At 44.3% G+C, this 19,003-nt stretch overlaps 1 protein-coding gene across 2 annotated transcripts in view; it reads left to right on the forward strand.

Moving 5' to 3' along the window:
* tmtc4 (transmembrane O-mannosyltransferase targeting cadherins 4) overlaps nt 1-459 on the forward strand; it is a 35,056-nt gene extending 34,597 nt beyond the window's left edge. For both annotated transcript variants that reach the window (XM_023981211.2, XM_023981213.2), the window contains one exon: nt 188-459. In XM_023981211.2, the coding sequence (XP_023836979.1) occupies nt 188-339 (152 nt within the window). In that variant the 3' untranslated portion in view covers nt 340-459. The remainder of the gene's footprint in view (nt 1-187) is intronic.
* Nucleotides 460-19,003: the final 18,544 nt, after the last annotated feature.

The raw sequence follows: 19,003 nt of genomic DNA on the forward strand, positions 1-19,003 counted from the left end.
ATTGGTCAAATATCATATGAAATAAATGCATGGGCCACCTTCAGTAGGTACAAGGTGGATCGTTGCTGACATGAATTGTGATTCCTTATTCTCAATATCAGAGGCATGTTTATTCTGAATGTTCCACACCGTGTCTTTGGCTTCACAATAATATGTCTGTGTCTCTCCTCTCTCCCCTCCATCTCAGCGGTGCTGTACCATCGCTGGGGGAAGCTGGAGCTGGCGAAGAAGCACTACGAGCTGTCTCTGAAGCTGGATCCAGAAGCCCCAGGCACCAAGGACAACTACAACATGCTGCGACGCAAACTGGACCAGCTTTACAGGACCACACCACCCTGAGGGACTCAACCACTGACTGCATGCTGCAACACACACACATACGCTAATAACCGTTCATTCATTCCAGATTTGTACCGTTTCCATTCTATTTAAGAAATAAAGACTGTTCTGTGTAACAAGTTCTGTTGCTTGTCCCCCATTATGAAATTGGGAAGGGGACTAGATCGGTCTCCGTCTGTTCGTATGTTAGTCACACACGATGTCTGACAGCACTGGCCCGATTTTAAATAAACTTGGGTGAATGATGCGTCTTCCCTTACGGGAAAAAAAGTTTTGTGGCGAATTGTGAACTTCTGGAAAACAATTCTGGGCAAACATTCTACTGTTTGCAAATTTGTTTCAAACTCTGTATGAATATGCAAATAAGATCAGATTTTTGGTTATTGTGTGTTAACATTTAAATGTATCTACATACACCAAATCACGTAATTTAAAATAAAATTGCTTCTCTCAAAGAAAACTAAACATACTATACTGAACAAAAATAAATGCAACATGTAATGTGTTGGTCATGTGAGCTGAAATAAAGGATCCCAGAAATGTTTGATATGCACAAAAAGCTTATTTCTCTCATTTTGTGCACAATTTTGTTAACATCCTTAGTGAGCATTTCACCTTTGCCAAGATAATCCATCCACCCAACGGGTGTGGCTTATCAAGAAACTGATTAAACAGCATGATCATTACACAGGTGCACATTGTGCTGGGGATAATAAAAGGACACGCTAAAATGTGTAGTTGTCACATTACAATGCCACAGATATCTCAAGTTTTGAGGGAGCCTGATGAAACAAGTATTTCTGAATGTAATAAAGTCCTTTTGTGGGGAAAAAAATATATTCTGATTGGGTGGTTCCAGGCCCACCCATGTGAAATCCATAGGATGGGGCCTAATGAATTTATTTCAATTGACTGATTTCATTATATGAACTGTAACTCAGTAAAATCATTTAAATTGACGCATGTTGTGTTTATATTTTTGTTCAGTATAAATATACTAAACATGTCTTAACAGATTAAAATGAATCCAATACAACTTGAAATCATCTGCATGCTAGTGAAGAAAAGAGCAAAGATGGGATATTTCCCAAAAAATAGTTTATTGAATCTTTTTATATAGCTACAACATTTACATGAGAGAAATGTGAACACTATGGGGATCTTGACCTTAAGATGTTTAAAGGGGAAACTATAGAATTTACATGATCCAAGTGAAAACTGAGCAATAGCTTTCAACCAGTGCAAGCTTAAAAGATCTTTAACAAAATTTTTATTAAAAAAATACTAAATTAAACCCAGTTCAGATCAATTGCCTTTTTGAGCTAACTTTGGAGATGGCGGCCCAGTGGAAGTCCTTCGTCCAATGCTTGTTGAATGCATGCACTGAAACAATCAGGAAAAGCAAAACAAAAGTACAACTAGGATACTGAAAACATTTTCTATTGTGGCACCTTAAGGTAGACTCAGCGGGTTTGGCTTTGAGAAAACAGGGTCAGCTATTACAAAGTTGCCTTGATGTTGCTATGCTTCTCACTAAAATACGGATATGCATCTGTTGGTCAACACTTGCCTAATGCAGCGTGACACATCTCCTTCGCATAGAGTTGATCAGGCTGTTGATTGTGGCCTGTGGAATGTTGTCCCACTCCTCTTCAATGGCTGTGTGAAGTTGCTGGATATTGGTGGAAACTGGAACACGTTGTCATACACGTTGATCCAGAGCATCCCGAACATGTTCAATGGGTGACATGTCTGGTGAGTATGCAGGCCAAGTACAAGGAGACAGTCGTTTACTAGTTGTCACTTCTTCCTGACTCAGGTGTATAAGGCTTGGGTGAAAGGAAAGCAACATAAAATTGAGTTATGCCTAATATGGCAATTCATATTATTTTTCCAAAGTGAATTATCGTTAACTTACATCTCAAAGCCATGCATGCAAGAAGCCTTGCCCAGGTGGACACATTTCTATGTCCTCCGTTTTGATTGAAGGCCTGTCTCTTTGCCTTGTAACTGATTGCTTCTAGGAAGAGCGAAGAAACAAGACATGATCAAGACGCACTAGCTTCTAGAATAATACATGCATTTGCTTATCGTATCAAGCTTTAAGACGATACACATATCAGAAAAAAGTGTTATGAGTGAGTGCACCACGAACATATTTCTACGGTGTTGATGTATCCTCCCAAAACAGCCTCTTCCAACACCACGGGTTCAGGAAGGGTATCGATCTGCAAAAGTTAAGTCTTGCTTTGATGTCAAGTCAGCTCATATTGTTGCTCGCTAACATGCTACTGAACAGTGACACTGGCATATTGACATTAATTTATTTTTTAAAAAAGAGTAACATATTCACCTAAAAATGTGTTTAGGAAAATCATTAGTTAGCTAGCTAGCAATCACATGAATTGTGCAAAAATGATAGCTAACATCCACTAGCTAAGCGCTAGCCAATCAATGGTGCTGCAGATTGAAACTCAATGCTATAAAACATGACTTTGCTAACTAGGCATCAATTAGCTAACTGAATTTAAAAGTTTATTGGGAAGTTTAATAAATAAATTAGACACTTACAGGACAACTTTGGTAGGTAGCTAGCTGGATAGCTTGGTTTCCATTTTCCAACAGATTTTTCTAATCCTCCTGATTGGTCATCGACGGATGCTGGTCTTCTGGTAAACTGTTTGCCACTAGTGGTAATAAATATTGTTACCACAGATTCAAATAGATTCTTAAGAGAATTGTTTGTAAGTAAAACTCCTCTGGTGAAATGTTTACCACTAGTGGCAAACATTTGCAACATTTTGTGGCACACTATTTAGTTTGCAGCAAATTTGCCACACAGTTGCAGGAAGTTTAAAGCAACACATTCATTTTTGTAAGGGAGATCCGGCATTTAAAAAAATTACACTGATTGGCCCAAGGAGGGAGCTATAGTAATTAACTGACACACAAAATTTTGTGAGTCACACAAGACAGGAAGAGGTGAAGCGAGAACTCAAGCAACGATTATGAACATACTGACAAGACACATGTCTCTCTGCCCTAACAATAGGAGTTGTTGTCCACTAAGCGGCACGGTGGGCTGTCTAGCTCCCGCCTATCCTCTCTTTGGATTGGTGGATACATCGCATCATTGTAATCCTTTTTGAATATTCGATGAGGGTTGTTGACTTCAACCGCCTGTATTCAATGGAGAGAGATGCTATGCTACAAGCCTAATGCCATGAATATGCATAGCCATCCACACAACTCCGATATAAATAGTTTTTACTCAAGTTGTCGGAATGTCATGTGTCCTACTTATATTAGTACACTCATAACAACTTAAGCGTTACCAAATGTATTTTCAGTCAAATAAACCAAACGTAGCAAATAAGCCATAAATGTTTTTGTTGACCAAATTTGACACTCATTGACCCCAATACAAAAACTCCTTGCTTGGTAGGTGAAGCAATGAAAGAATCGCTACCTGCTGGAAGGAGTCAGATTTTCTGCCGAGCTGGGCCTCCCTTCCTCTCTGGCTCAAGTGATTTAGGTGCCGTCTGGGAGGAGCTTCTTCCTCAAAGGCTGATGTTTAAGCAACTCTGCCCATTCTTCCCCATCAGCCAATCAAATTCAAAAAGAAAGAGCGCTATCGCGCACTTGAGCAAGAGTATCTATTTTCCCACATCAAAATTGTAAGCACATTGGATCTAAAAACAACAAAAATGACAAGGCTATTTTCATTTTATACCAGCTAACCGTCTAAAACACTGAAATGGGAAGACATCTAGATTAGCTAAACTGCTTTGCTGGTTAGTTCTCTTTTCAAAGGATCTAATTTAGCTTGCTAGCTATTGGCTGGCTATTTAGCTAATGTTTTTAATCTAGCTACCTACATAATGCAGCAAGTACTGGTTTCGAGTCCGGTATCGAGACCACATATTGAGTGTCTTAGTCTTGTCATATTGAGTGTCATCGTCTTGTCTCGGTGTCAGATACATTTGTACTTGGTCTCAGACACTGAGGTCTCAACATTTCTTCCCGAGACCAGCCGAGTATAAAACCCAATATCAGCTTCTATTCAGTCACCGCATAAAACCGCTTCGCCAGGCCAAATATATACACTCCTTTCTTGAAACATAAATATCTTAACAGCCTTGTCTATTACCCAGCTAGCACAGTGGATCTGGACCGATTCCGGCTGAGAGTCGGGGCACTCGGCTGAGAGTCAGACTCGGCTGACGTCATGTGGCCGAGTCTGGGCCGCCTTTGGCAGTATTACTTATGGCCAGGATGTGGGGATTGAGCTTGGGCCTATTCTGTTGTGAGCTATCTATCATGACACAAGGCGAGACCCAGATGCAGACACAGATGATTGGAGTCTTTAAATGTTTATTAATCCAAAGGGGTAGGCAAGAGAATGGTCGTGGACAGGCAAAAAGGTCAAAACCAGATCAGAGTCCAGGAGGTACAGAGTGGCAGACAGGCTCATGGTCAAGGCCGGCAGAATGGTCAGGCAGGCAGGTACAAAGTCCAGAGAACAGGCAAGAGTCAAAACTGGGAGAACTAGAAAAAGGAGAATAGCAAAAGGAGTACAGGGAAAACCACACTTGTTGACTTGACTTAAACATACAAGATGAACTGGCACAGAGAGACAGGAAACACAGGGATAAATACACTGGGGAAAATAAGCGACACCTGGAAGGGGTGGAGACAATCACAGGAACAGGTGAAACAGATTAGGGCGTGACACTATCTGGCCCAAATGTATTACTTGGGGCTTGGGCTGATTGGGGCTACTCTCTGGCAGATGATTACACGGGCTGCTTTATATAATTAACATTTCATTATTTCGTTTTCCATATTTTCATTGTTTCTGTGATGAAAAAAAAGTAGTATTTGAAATTCTTTAAGAATCCTGCGTAGTATTTTAGTATTTTCCTACTTTTTGATAAGCATTAAAAACGTTGTTGATGAAGCCTCCCCAGTGGTGCAGCAGTGTAAGACACTGCGTTGCAGTGCAAACTGCGTTGCTGCAGATGCTGGTTCGAGGCCTGTGCCAGCCGCGACCGGGAGACCCATGAGGTGACGCACAATTGATCCAGCGTCGTCCGAGTTAGGGGAAGGTTTGGCCGGCCGGGATGTCCTTGTCCCATCGCACTGTAGTGACTCCTGTGGTGGTGCAGGCGCATGCATGCTGACACGGTCACCAGGTGTATGGTGTTTCCTCCGACACAAATTGTTTTTTGTTTGTTGATGGGTATAATTTGTATGTATAAAATAGTAATATTTAAAATGACTAAATCGGGTAATTTTGTATACATTTATTGAAATTTGCCACGGGGGGGACTCGTGAATTCCGGTTGACAGAAACGGCCCGATGTACTTGGGCCGATTCTGGGCAGTCATTCATTTTGATTCCGGGCAGAGTCCGACACCCGATTCTGGGCCGATTCAATCAGTTCCGACCTCCGGAAGAGGGACGCTTCTGGGCCGATTCCTCATTGCTAGCTGGGTATAGACATGTTTGCGCAGTGGCGAACCTATAGTCATTCGGTGTGTGACAGGTTCGGGATACTGAAAGGACAGCAACCATAATAACAGTGCACTCATGTAGGAAAGTGGAGGGCATACACAGACAGGTATAAACCATATACCCAGTTTTCTGTCAGTGGGTATTGCATATACTTACTTCTTAATCGCTATTGATGAGTATCAAAGTGGTGTAGTGGAGGTATACGATTGATCAATTATGTAGTACAATAGAGAAATCATGCACGAATTAGCCTACTCAATCCCAAAGCACATTAACTATATTCACATGCGAGCCGCACACATCGCCTAGTTGGAATATCATCTGCAGACAGCAAGCGTTTGCAGCTCTCAACTGGTTTTGGCATGGAGCAGCTCACAGAATAATGACATGAGTAGCCGGTAGGAAAGAGGTTTCAATTTATATCTACCACTAAATGCTAACTAAGGCAATACTTGGTATGCTAACTAGGTATTGAAAAAGTTTAGCAGGTCATAAACACGGACATAATAAGCCACTAGGTCCAAAACACAACTATTAAGCATTTCCCAATCAAAATGTACAACTATTACATCCCATTGCAAAAAAAACGTCACGTTTAGCACACAAACGTAACCAGTGACCTGAAGTGGAACTGACAGGGTTTTAACAAGCTTGCAGATATGAAAGAAACAGACAATCATAATATCAGTCAAAAATGCTTAAAAACCGACTTCATAAGAAGTTTAAAAATAGTTTCTATTTGACTCAACGTTCCATCATGTACGCTAAGGCATTGTTGGCAGAATAGATGGATGCAGTTCAATGCATGATTAATATAATTCACCAATACATTTCTTGGTAGTACAAAAAATATTGCTATCAGGTTGTAAATCACAGCTGGCCTGGTACATTGTTTGCTGCCTCCATTCGGGATGCACTGTTTCAATTTGAATGACTGAATATTCTGGACAAAAACTGACAAATGTAAGGCTGGGAATGTCAATACAATCAAAGTATCAAGAGCAATGATAACAAGTCAGTCATTACGTGGCTAATAGATTAGCGTATCTAATTAAGTAGCAAACTAAAAACATGGAGCCTAACGTTAGCTAGATAACTAGCTAGCTGCTAGGAGGATGTCATGTCATGCCATTGGAGGAGTGGGGGAGTGACTGACTTTTTCCCCTCATATCGTTTTTCGGTGGCTATACACAGCTGGAGATGCAGGTGTCATTTTGTTAGCTAGCAACAACTTGAAGGACTGTTATCCAGTTAGCATATCTCTTGCATTCGCAAATTCACTCTGGCTATCTACTCCGATTTCAGAGCACTCTCGTCTGAGTGTGCCAGAGTGCAGAACAACTGCTGGATTTACAAATGTGCAGCACCCGCTGAACATGACCGATGTCAGTAAATGTAGGCAAATAAAGGAATACTAATACAATAACGCTATAGACAACATGTAAACAGCCTTCCCAGCTCTGCTACAGTCAGTAAAATGTTCAGAGTGAAGTGTTCTCTCATTTGTGTCTGGAAGTAGCTAGCAAGCTAGCCAACTTTAGCAAGTTAGCTTCGGTGCTTGGTTGGGACAAGCATGCATTGTCAGTTTAGCTGCAGAAAGACAAGGAGGCTACAATTCCTATCGTTTTTCAGGGCAATTTTGATGGCCAACTAGCTGAACATTTTTAGAGGGTTTATCTAATGTTCCTTCTTTAGATTTGAGCTAATGTTGCTCTGGCTAGCATTAGTTGTTGATCTGGTTGTTGTTGATGTGCATAACAGATGGAGAGAGAGTCTACCTTTTCATGGTTGTTTGATCAATAGGACTGTAAAGTTCCCAAATGTAAGAGGACTCCTTTGGTGTTTATATATTTGCAGAAATCCATTCAGGTGTATTTTGTGTTTTTTGGCGAATAGCATTCTAATGGTCTAAATTTGCGCTGTTGCAAATGGCTTGTTTGTATTGTAGCTGTAGCTCTGTTTGGTAATAGCACACCGGTCTGTGTAGACTTTAGTCCTGGACAATGCAGATGGTTTAATTTTGTGTAATTTACTGCAGTGTCTATAAATTGTCCTATAGAATTTTCACAAATGCCTTAGTTTACGTAATTCCCAAACATTCTAAGAATTTATGTTATGCTGGTGAATGAGGACCCAAAAGCGAAGTAATAGAAACAGAGTCTTTATTCCAGTATCAGAAAACAATGATTCTCCTGGGTATATCAAAGTATAATCCAAACAGGAAACTGAAATCCTCTCGTCAGTAGAGAGGAACGACTGGAGACGCGACCACAGACTGCAGGTCGCTTCAGGAAGGCACAGGCCGTAGCTGACATAGACACCTGCTCACACGCAGCACTGAAGAAGGCAAAAACACGACAGGGCGGAACAAGGACACAGGACAGCAAACATCAAACAATAATCCGACAAGGACAGAAGCGGAAAACAGAGGGAGAATAGGGACTCTAATCAGAGGGCAAAATAGGGGACAGGTGTGAAGAGTAAATAGGTCGTTAGGAGAAAGAGAAACAGCTGGGAGCAGGAACGGAACGATAGAGAGAGAGAGCGGGAGGGAGAGAGGGAGGAGGAGAGGAGGGATAGAAAGAGGGAAAGAACCTAATAAGACCAGCAGAGGGAAGCACAGGACAAGACATGATGATCAAAGACAAAACATGACAGTACCCCCCACTCACCGAGCGCCCTGCGCACTCGAGGAGGAACCCTGGCGGCAACGAAGGAAATCATCAATCAACGAACGGTCCAGCACGTCCCGAGATGGAACCCAACTCCTCTCCTCAGGACCGTAACCCTCCAATCCACTAAGTACTGGTGACACGTCCCCGAGAACGCATGTCCATGATCTTCCGTACCTTGTAAATAGGAGCGCCTCGACAAGGACGGGGGAGGGAAGACGAACGGGGGCGCGAAGAAAGGCTTGACACAAGAGACATGGAAGACAGGGTGGACGCGACGAAGATGTCGCGGAGAAGCAGTCGCACAGCGACAGATTGACGACCTGAGAGACACGGAACGGACCAATGAACGCGAGTCAACTTGCGAGAAGCTGTCGTAAGGGGAAGGTTACGGTGGAAAGCCACACCTCTGACCGCGACAATACCTAGGACTCTAATCCTACGTTTATTGGCGGCTCTCACAGTCTGCCCTGTAACGGCAAAGTGCAGACCTGACCTCCTCCAGGTGCGCTCACAACGTTGGACAAAAGCCTGAGCGGAGGAACGTGGACTCGGCGAGCTGGACGAGAACAGAGGAGGCTGGTACCCAAGCTACTCTGAAACGGAGATAGCCGGTAGCAGACGAAGGAAGCGAGTGGTGAGACTCAGCCCAGGGAGCTTCTCCCAAGACGCAGGGTTTCGAAACGAAAGCTGCGTAATATGCGACCAATCGACTGATTGGCCCTTTCTGCTGACCGTTAGACTGGGGATGAAACCGGAAGAGAATGACGGAAGCACCAATCAAACGAAGAACTCCCTCCAAAACTGTGACGTGAATTGCGGGCCTCTGTCTGAACGCGGTCTAACGGAAGACCATGAATTCTGAAACCATTCTCAATGGATATTGTGCCGTCTCCTTAGCGGAAGGAAGCTTAGCGAGGGAATGAAATGTGCCGCCTTAGAGAACCTATCGATAACCGTAAGAATCACAGTCTTCCCCGCAGACGAAGGCAGACGGTAATAAAGTCTAAGGCGATGTGAACATGGTCGAGAAGGAATGGGAAGCGGTCTGAGACGACCGGCAGAGGAGAGTTACCTGACTTAGTCTGCGCGCAGTCCGAACAAGCAGCCACGAAACGGCGCGTGTCCCGCTCCTGAGTAACCACCAAACCGCTGGCGAATAGAAGCAAGCGTACCCAGACGCCGGGTGGCCAGCTAACTTGGCAGATGAGCCCACTGAAGAACAGCCAGACGAGTAGAGACAGGAACGACAGAAGGTTACTAGGACAAGCGCCGGCGACGCAGTGTGAGTGAGTGCTTGCTTTACCTGTCTCTCAATTCCCAGACAGTCAACCCGACAACACGCCCTTCAGGGAGAATCCCTCGGGGTCGGTAGAAACCACAGAAGAACTAAAGAGACGGGATAAGGCATCAGGCTTGGTTTCTTATTTCCGGGCAATAGGAAATCACGAACTCGAAACGAGCGAAAAACAACGCCCACGAGCTTGACGTGCATTAAGTCGTTTGGCAGAACGGATGTACTCAAGGTTCTTATGGTCAGTCCAAACGACAAAAGAGCGGTGCCCCTCCAACCACTGTCGCCATTCGCCTATGGCTAAGCGGATGGCGAGCAGTTCGCGGTTACCCACACTATAGTTGCGTTCCGATGCGACAGGCGAGAGAAAAGTAAGCGCAAGGATGACCTTATCGTCAGACTGGAAGCGCTGGGACAGAATGGCTCCCACGCCACCTCTGAAGCGCAACCTCGACAATGAATTGTTTAGTGACGTCAGGAGTAACAAGGATAGGGCGGATGTAAACGCTTCTTGAGGAGATCAAAAGCTCCTGCGGCGAACGGACACTTAAAGCAAGTCTTGACAGAAGTCAGAGCTGTGAGAGGGGCAGCCACTTGACCGAAATTACGAATGAAACGCCGATAGAAATTAGCGAAACCGAGAAAGCGCTGCAACTCGACACGTGACTTAGGAACGGGCCATCGCTGACAGCCTGGACCTTAGCGGGATCCATCTGAATCCTTCAGCGGAAATAACAGAACCGAGAAATGTGACAGAGAGACATGAAAGGCGCACTTCTCAGCCTTCACGTAGAGACAATTCTCTAAAAGGCGCTGGAGTACACGTCGAACGTGCTGAACATGAATCTCGAGTGACGGTGAAAAAAATCAGGATATCGTCAAGGTAAACGAAAACAAAGATGTTCAGCATGTCTCTCAGTACATCATTAACTAATGCCTGAAAGACAGCTGGAGCATTAGCGAGACCGAACGGCAAGCCGGTATTCAAAATGCCCTAACGGAGTGTTAAACGCCGTCTTCCACTCGTCCCCTCTCTGATGCGTACGAGATGGTAAGCGTTACGAAGGTCCAACTTAGTAAAGCACCTGGCTCCTGCAGAATCTCGAAGGCTGACGACATAAGGGGAAGCGGATAACGATTCTTAACGTTATGTCATCAGCCCTCGATAATCCACGCAGGGGCGCAGAGTACCGTCCTTCTTCTTAACAAAGAAAAACCCCGCTCCGGCGGGAGAGGAAGAAGGCACACCGACGGTACGGGCGTCGAGAGAAACAGACAATAATCCTCGAGAGCCTTACGTTCGGGAGCCGACAGAGAGTATAGTCTACCCGAGGGGGATCGTCCCCGGAAGGAGATCAATACAACAATCATCGACCGTGAGGAGGAAGAGATTGGCTCTGACCGACTGAAGACCGTGCGTAGATCATATATCCTCCGGCCTCCGTCAAACACCAGGTTCTCCTGAGTAGAAGGGACAGAAGAACAGGAGATAGCAGACATTAAACACTTCACATGACAAGAAACGTTCCAGGATAGGATAGAATACTAGACCAATTAATAGAAGGATTATGACATACTAGCCAGGGATGACCCAAAACAACAGGTGTAAAAGGTAACGAAAAATCAAAAAGGAAATGGTCTCACTGGGTTACCAGATACTGTGAGGGTTAAAGTAGTGTCTCACATCTGATACTGGGGAGAAGACTACCATCTAAGGCGAACAGGGCGTGGGCTTCCCTAACTGTCTGAGAGGAATGTCATGTTCCGAGCCCATGCTTCGTCCATAAAACAACCCTCAGCCCCAGAGTCTATCAAAGCACTGCAGAAGCAGCCGAACCGGTCCAGCGTAGAGGACCGACAAGGTAGTACAGATCTTGATGGAGAGACTGAGTAGTAGCGCTCACCAGTAGCCTCCGCTACTGATGAGCTCTGGCTTTTACTGGACATGACATGAAAAATGTCCAGCAGAACCGCAATAGAGGCAAAGGGCTTGGTGATTCTCCGTTCCCTCTCCTTAGTCGAGATGCGAATACCTCCAGCTGCATGGGCTCAGTCTCTGAGCCGGTGGAGGAGATGGTTGAGATGCGAGGGGAAGCACCGTTAACGCGAGCTCTCTTCCACGACTCGATGACGAAGATCTATCCGTCGTTCTATGCGGATGGCGAGTGCAATCAAAGAGTCCACGCTGGAAGGAACCTCCGGGAGAGAATCTCATCCTTAACCTCAGCGTGAAGTCCCTCGCGAAACGAGCGAGCAACGCCGGCTCGTTCCAGTCACTGGAGGCAGCAAGAGTGCGAAACTCTATAGAGTAATCCGTTATGGATCGATCACCTTGACATAGGGAAGCCAGGGCCCTGGAAGCTCCTTCCCAAAAACTGAACGATCAAAACCCGTATCATCTCCTCTTTAAAGTTCTGATAATCGTTAGAACACTCAGCCTTGCCTCCCAGATAGCTGTGCCCCACTCCCGGAGCCGCACCCCCCCGCCCGGGGGGGGACCGGCGCGCAAACCACCTACAAAACCCCCCCCCCCCCCCCACCCCCGTGGTTCCACCCACCGAAAAAAAGGGTAAGCGACGCTACTCCCACACGATTAAAGGGTTGATCTTAATTCTTTGGGCACAACCCCAGCACCCGGTATAAAAACAAAACAAAAAAAACAAACGGGGGGAGGCCCCCCCCGCCCCGGACGGCAGCCCGAATCAACCCACAAAAAAAAAAAAACAAAAAAAAAAAAAAAAAAAAAAAAAAAAAAAAAAAAAAAAAAAAAAAAAAAAAAAATACAAAATAAATAAAAAAAAAAAAAAAAAAAAAACAAAAAAAAAAAAAAAAAACAAAAAAAACACCCACACACACAAACCCCAACAACACACACAACAACCCCAACAAACAAACCCCCAAAACCCAAACACAAAAAACACAAACAAAAACAGGCAGAAAAGGGCAAAAACAAGCAAAAAAAAAGAAGCGCCCCCCCCCCCCTTGTTTCCCCCCCCCCCGCCTTGTCATTTTTTTCTCCTCCTTTGGCCTAAAAGTAGTTTGGGCTGGAGAGAGAAGCACAATATCAAACTCGGGTGGAAAAAGGAGCGGACACTCAGTGGGCTGCCCCAGAGGTACATGGTGTTATTAACCCGGGTTCCGGAGACTCGGAAGACAGAAAGGTAGCTGTTGGCACGAGACGAAGACTCTGAAACTGTCCAGAGAGATCGCAGACCTGAGCGGCCAGGGTCTCAACGGCATGACGAGCAGCAAACAATTCCTGCTCTGTCTGCCGAGCATGTTGCTCCCTGGAACTCGACGGCAGTGTGGAGAGATCCATAGGTCGCTGGTCCAGTCTGGTCGGATTTCTTCTCTGTTATGCTGGTGAATGAGACCAAAAGCGAGTATAGGAACAGATCTTTATTCCAGTATCAAACAAACAATGATTCTCCTGGATATATCAAAGGTAAATCCAAAACAGGAAACTGAAATCCTCTCGTCAGTAGAGAGGAACGACTGGAGACGCGACCACAGACTGCAGGTCGCTTCAGGAAGGCACAGGCCGTAGCTGACATAGACACCTGCTCACACGCAGCATCTGAAGAAGGCAAAAACACGACAGGGCGGAACAAGGACACAGGACAGCAAACATCAAACAATAATCCGACAAGGACAGAAGCGGAAAACAGAGGGAGAAATAGGGACTCTAATCAGAGGGCAAAATAGGGGACAGGTGTGAAAGAGTAAATGAGGTCGTTAGGAGAAAGAGAAACAGCTGGGAGCAGGAACGGAACGATAGAGAGAGAGAGCGGGAGAGGGAGAGAGGGAGGAGGAGAGAGAGGGATAGAAAGAGGGAAAGAACCTAATAAGACCAGCAGAGGGAAGCACAGGGACAAGACATGATGATCAAAGACAAAACATGACAATTTATGTAAATGTGAAATATGGTTGCTTGTCAGATTTTTTTCTTGGGGGTGTATACAGTATGAACCGATTTTAATACGATTTGATGTTGCTGAAATGCTGTCAGTTCCACTTTAAATGCAACACTGTTGCACACACAAGTTATTTTCAAAGAGATGGCTAACAACAGCAAGCGTGCTGCAATGAAAAGCACAGTTCCACTCAACATATGATGATCATTTGAAACTTAACTTCTTGTTGAAAGTTATTCTTGAAAAGGGAGAAGCTAACAAATTAGCAACACCCTCCTCTTTGATAACACCTGTGTCACGCCCTGACCGTAGAGAGCTTTTTATGTCTCTATTTTGGTTTGGTCAGGGTGTGATTTGTGTGGGCATTCTATGTTCTTTTTTCTGTGTTTTTGTATTTCTTTGTTTTGGCCGGGTATGGTTCTCAATCAGGGACAGCTGTCTATCGTTGTCTCTGATTGGGAACCATACTTAGGTAGCGTTTTCCCACATGGTTTTTGTGGGTAGTTATTTTCTGTTTAGTGTTTTGCACCTTACAGGACTGTTTCGGTTTCATTTATTCTCTTGTTATTTTTGTTATAGTGTTCAGTTCTAATAAAAAAACATGAACACTTACCACGCTGCGCTTTGGTCCGACTACTCTTCATCCGACGACGAAAATCGTTACAACCTGCTGCAGCTGCTGCAAACTAGCCGATAACTAAAGCTACTGTTAACTAAACCCATTCCGTACAAATGTATGCAAACGCGGCATTCAAACGAGGCTGCAATGAAAACTAATGGGACTGTAGCGACTGTGTTGGCATCAAAATCTGAGGTGTGAACTACGTTTCTATTCAAGCATTGATTGACATGGTAATGGCCCGATAGTATTGGAGTCGAAAACACTGACCCCTCTGACACTGTACGGTAAATTATGACCTGTCATGACGTAACGGACAGCACGCATAATGCGACTCATTCTGTGTCGTACAGCCTCTCTCCACCAGGTGTAGCTCTTCTCTCGCATATTGAAAAAAAGAAAGGGACAGGGTAATAGGGGATACCTAGTCAATTGCACAACTGAATGCATACATTCGTTGTGTCATTACTGCACGCCAACACGACTCTCAAAAGCCACGACAGCCGCTGTTTACTTCTGAAGATAACTTTAGCGCCGCCCTAAAAAACAGATTCAAATTCGACACAAACCTTCAAATAGGTATGTAATGACACATTATAAAAACTCTTCATAGAGTTTTATTTACATTTTAGAGGTGATTAGTTGGACAGATCGGGTGGAAAAAAATATCCCCCTTTCACTATCACGCAGTAGATTTCGCTTCCCCACCCGCCATTTTTAAAAAGACCCGACGGAGCTCACTGCCTTCTTCAATCATGCAGAGACGGGCAGCATGAAGGGCTCATCATTGATATTGCTGGAAAGGGTAGAGATTGTGTTTTACAATGGTATTCATATCACAGTTGAGCTGGATGTATTACATTTTTGGGGGCGTTAAAATGAGGTAAATTGTACGTTACAGCGCGATTTGTTCAAAAGTGCGTTAGCTAACTATAGCTAGCTAGACCATGGGAAAAATACTGCTTTCTATCGCTCAGTGACCTGTTGGCCTTGAAGAAGGCAGAAGTTTCCATACGTTTTTGTAAAAACGGTCCCACCCATTAAGTCAAAATGTGATTGGTTGGTTCCACTGTCACACCAAAAACTGAAGAGATTAAATCAGAACATCATTGACAATCATAATAGAATTATAATTATTATTATATTATAATAATACTTTTATTAATCCTTATCCCTTCTCTGAAGGCATAGAAGGCCCATTGTTCACCACTGTTTTTGGGTTAGTAATAATTTGTAGAGTGGCTCTATTTTCCCTCACTATTCTGAATATCTAAAGAATTCATTTGTTGTTCTGACATACGAACACAGAAATACTGGACATTTTGAACTGTTATTATGGTGGTGATTTGACAAAATTACAAAAATGGTCTTGAATTGGACTCGCATTTTTCTGGTGTCTGTCTTGACTCGGTCTCGGACCCCTTGTCCCCATCCTGGTCTCGGTCTTGACTCGAACTCGATTTGTTCCGGTATTGGCCTTGAATCTGTTTCGCTTTAGGTGGTCTGGAACACAACACTTTTCTCAGGAGCAATGAGCTACACTGAACAAAAATATAAACGTAACATGCAAAGTGCTGGTCCTGTGTTTCATGAGCTGAAATAAAAGATCCCAGAAATGTTCCATACGCACAAGAAGTTTATTTCTCTCGAATTGTGTGTAATTTTTTTCACATCCCTGACAGGTGTGGGATATCAAGAAGCTGGTTAAACAGCATGATCATGATACAGGTGCACCCTGTATCAAAGCCTGCGAGGGTGACTGCAAGTTGAGGGTCACAACTTTACTCTTTAACCAACACAAACAACAAGAAATAAGGAAAAGAGTTAGCCTTGTGAAACCAGATGGTTTGCTAAGGAACAGAATGTGAGCTCGTGAGATCAGGCTGGTTAAGGCCAGAACAAAGTTGTTCTACATGAGAAAATATGTCCTGAAGAAAAACTAAAATCATCTGGATAAAACTGGATTATTTTATAATTTCATGAAACAAATATCTCTCCTGATATTCAGCGTCTGGTAAAACTCGTAATTACAACCAATTAACCCAGATTATTGATCCAGAATATTTCAATGACTCACTATTTAGATATACACAACACAGGATTGGACTGAGCAGAAAGTCAAAACTCATAGTTTGTTCAATGTACATATTGAGTCAAAATAAATGCAACCTCTAATAATATGGTCCATGTTAGACAGGAGAGAGTGATAGGGTTACCATCCCTGGGTTGAGGCAGAGCAGGAGCCTGTTCAGAGAAAAACAGGAGAGTGATAGGGTTACCATCCCTGGGTTGAGGCAGAGCAGGAGCCTGTTCAGAGAAAACAGGAGAGAGAGTGATAGGGTTACCATCCCTGGGTTGAGGCAGAGCAGGAGCCTGTTCAGAGAAAACAGGAGAGAGTGATAGGGTTACCATCCCTGGGTTGAGGCAGAGCAGGAGCCTGTTCAGAGAAAACAGGAGAGAGTGATAGGGTTACCATCCCTGGGTTGAGGCAGAGCAGGAGCCTGTTCAGAGAAAACAGGAGAGAGTGATAGGGTTACCATCCCTGGGTTGAGGCAGAGCAGGAGCTGTTCAGAGAAAACAGGAGAGAGTGATAGGGTTACCATCCCTGGTTGAGGCAGAGCAGGAGCCTTTTCAGAGAAAACAGGAGAGAGTGATAGGGTTACCATCCCTGGGTTGAGGCAGAGCAGGAGCCTGTTCAGAGAAAACAGGAAGAGAGTGATAGGGTTACCATCCCTGGTTGAGGCAGAGCAGGAGCCTGTTCAGAGAAAACAGGAGAGAGTGATAGGGTTACCATCCCTGGGTTGAGGCAGAGCAGGAGCCTGTTCAGAGAAAACAGGAGAGAGTGATAGGGTTACCATCCCTGGGTTGAGCGGAGCAGGAGCCTGTTCAGAGAAACAGAGAGAGTGATAGGGTTACCATCCCTGGGTTGAGGCGGAGCAGGAGCCTGTTCAGAGAAAACAGGGGAGCAGTTCCTGAATTTGTCCAATATGAACGATTTTTGTTTGCCATTGCAGAACGTTTTTGCTACGGTGTACCCTACTGAACACAACCCAGGGGTCCGTGTGAGTGACAGTCAGTTCTCCCCACTACCTGGGGGTCAGTCACAGGTCTATCCCTGTGTTGTTCAGGCAGAGCAGAAGTCTAGGAGTGGGTCACCTCACCTGTCCAACTGGGTTAGGGTTCCTATAAATGCCACCCTATTCCCTATATAGTCCAGAACTTTTGATTAGAGCCCTACGATGGGAACTAGGTGCCATTTGGGACGCAGGCCTAGGGTCACGCCATCTGCCGCCCTCGGTTAGTCAGAGTTAGGGTTACTAGAGTCAGAGATTCCTTTTGAAGACTTTTACTAATGTAGTCAGTAAGACTGATTCCCTGTCTAAAAGCCAAATGTCTCAAAAGGATCTTCTCGGGCCTCAATTCACCACACACTGTTAGTTTTAGACCATGGCACAATAAGCTATGCAGCTGCGGGTACGAAATCACAGATGTGAGGTGGTGTAACAAAGGGTTTCAATTTTTTTTTATGTAACCTTTTTTTATTTTGGGAGTCAAGCCTCTGTGTGTACAATTCCCTTTGACTGTTACTTGTAATGTGATATGTGTGCATGTCAACAGTCCCCTTTTTGGCTTTGTTTATCCTCTTCCTATACTCACGGAGTCGTTGGATCTTCCTTTCACGACTTTGTGGAATACATTTCCTGATTGCAAGCCGATGGGCACATTTAATGGCTTCAGTGAAATGTGGACATTCCTTGTATTCTTTGCTCTCCACTCTCAATTGAGATAGCATCTCTTTTACAGTTGGTACATGACTGTAGGAATCAGCTATAGTATTGCTGTCTGCTTCAAGGCGTTCATTTTCAGCTCTAGGCTTGTGCTCAACAATCAACTCTGATACGTGAATTGATTCTCTCGCTAGTGGACAACTTCTGTAGTCAGGGGGGGGGGCACTGAAACCCGAAGGGGGGGCGCTGCATCGTTCATGGGGGATTCCATTTTTACAGTTGCCTTGTTTAGTCTGAAACATCCCGTCTAGTTCTTGCTATCTCTGAAAAAAATTATATTTTCTTTTAACACGCACACATATAGACGCAAAAATGCACACATGTAATACTTGAAGTGGGTATAGCATTCGCAGCACCTTTGCTTGACTAGTCGTTAGTGGGCACTTTGATAGATTTTTTAACCTGCTATGCAATCAAACTCCCAACATTTGTTTCCATATGGCTTTGCTTAAAGATATTGTAAGTAGCAGGTGCTCTAGAAGCTAACACTAGTCACATGTCTATCTACGTTTCTGTGTTTCATCTGTGTGGCCTGGTTCCTGAGGCCATGTGGAACCCATCCTCGGTGAACCCTCTCCTCTTTCATCTCTGACCCCCGTGTTATCTCAGCTGTGAGGAGCACAGTGCATTTGTGTGTCCAGAACAGGCATTGTAAAACGGTGTTTAGTTTGGCTAGCCCTCGGGAGTAGGCCTGGGTTCAAGTAGTATTTGAAATCTTTCCAATAGAATATAACTTTACGATCACTTTGCGATTATATACTATTCTATCCTTTATCTGCGCTTGATTGAGCTTGTCTAGCGCAGTGTAACCAATGGGATAGTCTAATGTACGAACCTCGGCTATCTGCCAGTTACACTC

This window comes from Salvelinus sp. IW2-2015, linkage group LG36, assembly GCF_002910315.2.
Source record: "Salvelinus sp. IW2-2015 linkage group LG36, ASM291031v2, whole genome shotgun sequence".
NCBI lineage: Eukaryota > Metazoa > Chordata > Actinopteri > Salmoniformes > Salmonidae > Salvelinus > Salvelinus sp. IW2-2015.